The following is a 7,839-nucleotide window of genomic DNA, read 5'->3' on the forward strand; positions in this document are numbered from 1 at the left end:
CTAAGAGACTATGCAATATAGAATATTTACAGATACAGTTTCTTGTTATAGAGGAAGCTTTTATAGGGGAATCGTTTCCTCATCCCTTTAAACAAAACAGGTGCAAATGATTTTTCTAAAAATAATTGGTCCAGAATGGTTAAGGTAATAACACTGTGTATAATTTGCTTGATTCTTGAGAGGAGTTTAGGAGGGCCTTCACCAATGAAGAACTTGTGGCACTAGTTAGTGAGTTTTATTTGTCAGACACCAGGCTGTGGGATTCTTCTGTTGTTCTGCGTTTGGAATAAATATAATATCATGTCTTTTATTTTTGACTATGGTCCATTTCTTTTTTTCCCCTCTTTCAGTGGCCTCAAGCAATCTGAAGCAGAGTCCTGCTACATAAATATAGCACGAACACTTGAATTCTATGGAGTGGAATTACACAGTGGTAGAGTATGTTTACGTTGTGTTTTTTCACTTGGAAAAAAAAAAATTATATGCTTTTTTACATGACCTTAATAGCAGCAAAAACAGTAGCATTTAAGTATTGACTTTATCATGTGTTATTTTTAATTAGAGAGTTGGGTAATTTTATAATAATTTCTGTGTAACATAGGTGCTGGAATTTCAACCAAAGAAACTAATCTCCTCAAAAGAGTAACAATGTATTTTTAAGATAAACTAGTAAAATTATTAAGTAAAATATAACAAAGTGTATGAATGTCTTAGCGTGAGAGAAAATGAATGCTCTGTTTAGTGCTATGATGTAGTTGGCAGGTGTTTTAAGAGTTTACTTTCTCTGAATTTCTAACACAGTGTTAAGAATATAGAGGGGGTTTTTTACTCCTGTGTTCACGAACTCCAGGCTAAATCTAAGTAGTATTTAACAGCGTGGAAGATGACCACTAAAAATGTATTTGAAATCTTTGAGTTACAGGGTGTGCATTGATAAGAAACATGTCCTGGTATTTCACTGGCTACTGGGATTTAATTGTTTGATTGCACTAGCTGTCTGAGACGAATCCCAAAAATACTTTTTGTTATTGCATCCTAGTGTGCAAGCTACCATTTGTGCTTTTATGTAATAGCAAATTATTTTGGCATAAAGCTTGTAGTATAAAAACTTAATGAAGGGTGGTGCAGATTCCCTAAATGAATTTCCTAAATGAAGATTACTGTTTTTCCTAACATTTTTCTGAGATTTGTTAATAATCCTGACACTGAGAATTTTAATGAAAAAATCATCGATTTCTGTAATGATGGAAGGGATAGAAAAGGTCATTTTCTTCCTTCAGCATGATGTTTTCTTCTGTTTTTTTCATTATGCTACCACAAATAAGTGAGTGTTACATTAGATTTCTAAGAATTCCTAAAGTACTGCTGTATAAAGCCACTGTAATTACATTCATATTCATGAAATACAGTGCTCAAACAGTAGAGGCCTTTTTTTAAGGATGGGGAAAAGTACAAAGGAAAGGAAATAATTGAAGTGATAAAAATATGAACTGTCTGTGCTCATACCATCTGATATGAGTATCAGGAGAGGCAACTGTTATGTGACAACTGTTAAAGGTCGTCAGGTGTCTTGGTTCACATGCATTGGTTGTGGGTAAGTAATCTAGCATATGTGAACGAATTTCTTACGTTCTTGTGTCTTCTGACAATGTAAAAGCCTTCCCAATTTCTAATGAGGTGATTACCTTTAAATGGTAAATGAGCATCTGACTTTGTCTAGGTTCGTTGTCTGTCCATTGGGTCATCTGTCACCTTTCTGTATTGAAGAACCCTTCACTGTCACACCTGAGATCTCCCTATATGCACTTAACTTGATTAGTCTATGCCTTTTAACTTCTGTTGTAGCCTAGTATTTTGATAAGCCAACTTAAATTCCAAGACTTTCACCATGAGGCTATTCTCTTAATGTTCATGGGATGCTGTTTCTGAAAGTTCTTCGATTTCCAACATTCTTCCTGAGTTGTAGGCTACCAAACTGCACACAGGATGGCAGTAGTGGTCATACCAGCGCCAAGTAGTGAGAAGAGTTTAGAGTGGGTTCAGACATTTTCAACTACATGAAATTTCATTGTGGTGTACTGGGCTGCTCTGAGTAGAAATACCTTCTGGAGATACCTGCTTAAACAGTGTGTGGGGTTTGGGGGGTGTTTTTCCCCAGTGCATTGTTTCATATTTAATGACCTGGAGCTCTTGGGTTGTCGGAATATTAGTCATGAGCCCCTACTCTGCCTGACACCAAACTGTATGATCTGAATCAAATAGAGTACAGATTTAAATCAGAGACTTCTCTACTCCAGGCTGCTAAGATGCAGACCGTCTTGCTGCTGTTTCAGTCTGAATTAATATTTTTATCACAATTCAGTTTTTTTGAAGGATGAAAATATTTGAAGTGGTCTGTTTTTTCTAGCACTTCTGAACTTCTAGACACTTCTGAACTTCTAGACACTTCTGAACTGAACTTCTAGACAATTAGAAGCTGCTAGGAAGGAAATAGAAAGCAAAATAGAAAATGTCATGCCACCTTTTAAATCTGTGTTTTGATATAATTTGAATGTTGAGTTTTGTTCTTCCTCTCCCCTCCTTATCTCAAAGTTGGTAATGGAATAAGAAAAGTACAGAGAAAGATAAGTCGTGAATGTTTTAAGGAAAAGCCTTCTGTAGCAGGTGGCTCTCAAACAACATGGAGAACATGAATAACGAACAATTTAATTTTTTTTCTTTGGTAGTAAGACTTAAGGAGCTTCAGTCTCCCTAGAAAGAGACAGGTTTAAGCAAAAGGAACTTTTTCCATATGGCTGCAATTGAATTGTGGGGATTACTGCTATTTTAATGGATGACCAAGGTGAAATAGGTATCGAGCAGTTAGGCAGTTCAGTGGAAGAATGATTCACTTGAGTCCATTAAGCATACAAAAAGCTTCTGATCCAGCAAATCCTCTAGCTGTAAATCGCCAGAAGCTGAGAAGGGAGGTTATTAGTAGAGGTGTGATTGGTTGTCTCTGGAGTTTTGTACTTCCAAAACATCGGTTACAAGTCATTGTTTGGACTGAATGCCATGAGGCAGACCTTTCAACCAACATGTTGTCGTTGCTTATGCTTCTGAAGGCCTGTAAGAAAAGTGACAGCACTGCATTATATCAGAGTGGACGTTCTCGGCATTGTCTTCTGGTAGATAGTCTTCCATTTACTGAGTGCTTTACCTGTGCTGCAGCAGACCTGCAGAAGAATACTCCTCAACATTTGGTCTCATCTGGTAGCCCACGTTGGCTGTAAATTACACTTTTCCGAAGCTTGAAATGGTCTCTTTCTGAAGTTTGTGGTGAAGGTTAGATACCTCCCGCCCAATATGCTGCTGCTTCACAGAGGCTACCACATTATAGCCCAGCTTTAGCAGGGATGTTTGCCATGCCTCCTGATATCCTCCCCCACCTTAGTACTGCTCTTAAATCGCCCCTCCAGTTTTGTCGGATCCTAGTGCTTTGAACAGACCTAGCAGGGACTAGTTAAACTGTGACTTCTTGAAAGGCTTTATCTCTGTGGATCCCTATGATTCAGCTCTTTGCTGCTAAAATAGTCTTAGTCCTCTTACCTGGTTCCTCTGCCATACACAGTGTAACACCTGGCTTTTATACTAATGGCCAAAAGAAGCTGGTGCTCCTGTACTAGTGGTTGAGAGTGGGATACTTTTGGATAATGTTTCTTGAAGAACAGATGAATATCTAGTTTCCTTAATTTTAACGTTTTATGGTACAAAGTTAAATATTTGGCAAAAGTTGAGTGTGAGCTTTCTTTTTAGCAACTTGCTAAACATGAAACTTCCATTAGTGAATTAATCTGAGCTTAGTTTTCATCTGCAAACACTTCTGCTTTTCTCTGAGGATAAATCTGAACTGCTAAAATTGTAATATTCAAAAATGAAATAGTATTAAGAAACCCAGGAGAGTTAATTCAATACCTTAAAACTGTATTGAGATTTCTTGAATTCCTAATCTCCTTTTGGCTCTGGATCACTATCTCATCTGCTCAATAATTAGTTTGATGTGAACTCATCTTTCATTTTTACTCAGAGGTGAAGATAGGAAATCTGTAGAATCAATATTACTTCCATATCTACAAAAATCCAGATAGTAATTGTAAATGAAATCAAATGTGAATCAGTATTTAACTAGCTAGATGCTTGGCATGATCATTTTGATCTTTATAGTTTTTTTAATTATTATCTCTATAAAGAAACAGGTAAAAAGAAAAATATATGCATGTTATTTCTTAGTTGTGCAATTTAACAGCATAGATGTTTTGAAAGGGAAATAACTGCACATCTACATCATCTTTCTTTTGGGAGACCCTCTTTCTTTATGCTAGTCTGAAATCTTGGGTTTGGATTTTTTTAGGTTTAACACAAGAGAATTCGTTATAACAAATAGCATGGGAGGTTAGTGTTTTGGACTGGGACAGAAGGGAGTGGCGAATGAACTTTGTTCTGATAAAGCTCCCAGGGAAAATAGAGTAGTTTAGCCTAATTAATCCCTATCAAGTGTTTAGCTAATCCTTTATTTCTGCTAAATCATTTCGGTTTTCAGTTTTTTCTCCTAAAGCTGTTTCTTCTTCACAGTATTGATTTTTTTTTTTTTTTTTTTAAGCAGGAACCTGGAGTAAGCTCCAAGTGCTAATAGTACAGGTTTCTGCCCTGCTTTAGGTTGGCTGTAGCATGGCAGGGGCAGCTAAATTACATGCAATTCATCTCCTGAAATACCTCAGTTTTCTCCCCAAATATTAAAATAAAGGGGTGTCAGTTCCGGATTCCTGTAATATGCTGGCATAAACTTGCAGTCCGGGAGCTTCTTCCAATGGAGATTCAACTAGCTCCTCTAGCAGTGGTTCTTGGCAAAGTGGGGCAGCAGGTTGCTGAGGATTTTTAATACTTTAAGCTGATTCTGGCCTACCTTGATGTTAAGTCTATTTGGACTGCTACCTACCTAATGATTTTCTTTTATTATACTCTCAGAGATAGGACTGGTATTCCTCTCATCTTGTCAGTATTCAGTGTTAATGCACTATGTATTAAATAGGTTATGCTCATTCTTTATGAACTGCTGTGGTATTTCACTGGAGAGTTATAAATCATGTCACAAATTAGGTTGAGCTTCATTCATATGCCTGTATCATGCTTCTCTTCAACTATTTTTAAAGGATTTATTGTAGACTTTCTGCAGTATTGTTAGAGCACTTGATATCTGTTCTATTCTTCTGTACCTTACTAATAAAAGAAATTGGGATTGGACATACAAGAAAATTGTATATTAACTGAGCACAGAGTACCATCTAGAGGAGCAGCTAAGCTATTGAAGGCGTTCAGAGAATCCATTACCCTTGGCCATCCTTTACAAAATAGTCTGAAACTACGTTTGAGTCAAACCTGATGTTTTAACCAATGGGTTCTACACTTACATGTAGATTTATGCATGTGTTCAGCTCTGTTTAGAAATTTGTGTAATAATGTGTTAGTACATGTTGATCATAGAGAAATAGGAAGCCAAGATTTGTAACTTTTGTAACATCAGTTTGGGTTTAGACTCAAATTGACCATTCAGCGTCCTCCCCCCCTTTTTTTTTCTTTTAACTCAAGTGTTTGCCTATATGTAAGCATGTGTTTCCTCTTGAGTATGTCAATACATATAAAGGATTTTAAATCCATGGATGCATTTTTCCAGTTGAGCATGTTAAGCTAATGCAGTTTTTGGTTTAGCTAACAATGGATTCAGTTTAGTGTATGATATATTCATGTACGCATGTATATTCCTCTAGCATACTCTCATATGCAGAATTGTGGTCACCTCCTGCCCAGTCTTTGTTGGTAAGACCTTTTTGGAAAAAAATAAGGAATTATTTCCTTTGTTTTTTTAAACAGCTTAGACGTTTGTGTTCAGTTCCCAAAATTCTGTGACATTTACCTGAACTGATCTTGGGAAGTACTTCAACTTCTTTCCCATGGTTAAATTAATAAGGCTGGACTTGAAACCTTAGTCTGATACTGACCTAAAGAATATCTAGTGTTGTAAGATGAATGTTACAACTTGTTTTAATGAGTGGAAGTTTATAATACCTAGTAGATAACATTGAAGGAGAAATGCATGGGGGAAAAAAATCCAAATACGTGATTGAGTTTTTGCCTCAGGAGTAGCAATTTAAGTCTAGAAAACTTGAAAATGAATTTATGAGTAGATAAATGGGAATAACACAAACTCATCTGTGTTCTTACGGTATTTTTCTTTTGCAGGATCTCCACAATCTAGATCTCATGATTGGGATTGCATCCAGTGGAATTGCTGTATATAGAAAACTCATCTGCACAAGCTTCTATCCCTGGTAAATTCCTTTACTAGTAAAGAAATATGTCTGGTCTTTTCAATCTTATTTCCATTTGCTTTAACATTTATTCCAAAGAAGCCTACAATATGTAAATTTGTTCTTTATTGGGGTATCATGAGATTTCCTTGCGTTCAGATAAAAATGAAACCTGTTGCCTAGGCTTTTAATTCTCTAAGGCTGTTGGACTCCTTGCACTATGTGAAGTCTTGATCAAGTTAATTCACATACAGGTCTCAGTACGTGATTAGGAGGACCCTGTGGTCTTAGAGATTTGCTGCTGTTATACCCAATAATATGTCTTTTTTTTAAAAACAGTATTACTAGTAAAGCTCAACAGCTAATGGTTTGATCATTTTATCCTGTCATTCAGGAAGAAGATATTTGCTTCTCAGAAAAGAAATGTGAAATGAGTTATTTGGAGTTGCAGATTTACTGGAACTAGGATAATATAATTTAGGCAAATTTTTAAATGTCATCAAACAAGGCTATATAATGTTATCAGGTTTTGGAGTCTCCGCGGGAGAGACCTTTGCATTATTCTATGATACTGAAACCATTAGAATGCATGATAGTGCTGTAGAAAATAATCTCTATGAAGAATCAATGCGCACAAAATGTCTAACGTGAATGACATTAGAAATTAGTTAAGATAGAATTATTTATAATATTTATGGGCTTTGTTATTTATACCATACTAAAAATGATAACATAAATTAGAAATTATATAGAGGCTGGGCCTTTCCTTAAGGTTTTTGGATTGGATCAGAAAGAATTTTTCCCAGTCTTTCTCTTTTAAAATAAAGATGAATTTGTTTTTTATACTTGATAAAGTATAGCTTTGTCATGTTATGCGTAATTTCCTCATATAATTTGTAACGGTTTTTCTGGAGAACGTTTTCTTAATCATGAAGAAAACTGCATTCTAATGGGTTGTACTTGCTTCTTGCTCCTTAATTATATAAAAAGGTGCTGCTTAGTAATATTCCTTAAATACTCGAGTCATTCTATCCTTTCATTATGAACCCAACCTAACAGGTATTTCCTATGGGAAAGCAATAAAATAGGTTTCAATTTATTTTTAGCGGAAAAAGGTACTGCATAGTCTCTGGATTTTTCTTTTTTCTTTGCAGTGAGTTGTCTTTCAACTCACTTGGATGTACTGTAACCATCCTAAATGTATGTCAATAATGCTCTCATACAGCACAGTGACATCTTGTATTTTTCCATCTCTAATGCACACTAAAGCATAAAAGAACTTTATCTTTCATCTTTGTGCCCTGAGCTCTGCCCTTTCGTATGCCAATCTAGCTTCTTTAAACAGCGGCAGGTTTTAAAAACTGCCAGCTGGAGGCACATTTTCTGTCTTCTGCAAGTCTTCTTGTGCCAACTTAGTGACCTAAGGTATGAATTGATAATAGTAATCCTGGAAATCACAGCAATGGCATTTTTAAAATCCGGGACAATATGATTT

The 7,839-nt window shown here is 35.9% G+C and overlaps 1 protein-coding gene across 1 annotated transcript in view; it reads left to right on the forward strand.

Moving 5' to 3' along the window:
• Positions 1-7,839, forward strand: part of PTPN3 (protein tyrosine phosphatase, non-receptor type 3) — a 106,066-nt gene that overhangs the window by 28,854 nt on the left and 69,373 nt on the right. Inside the window, exons 8-9 of the mRNA XM_009330441.1 lie at positions 351-438; positions 6,277-6,365. Of these exons, the coding sequence (XP_009328716.1) occupies positions 351-438; positions 6,277-6,365 (177 nt within the window). The remainder of the gene's footprint in view (positions 1-350; positions 439-6,276; positions 6,366-7,839) is intronic.

This window comes from Pygoscelis adeliae, unplaced genomic scaffold, assembly GCF_000699105.1.
Source record: "Pygoscelis adeliae isolate BGI_AS28 unplaced genomic scaffold, ASM69910v1 Scaffold78, whole genome shotgun sequence".
In the NCBI taxonomy this organism is placed as follows: domain Eukaryota; kingdom Metazoa; phylum Chordata; class Aves; order Sphenisciformes; family Spheniscidae; genus Pygoscelis; species Pygoscelis adeliae.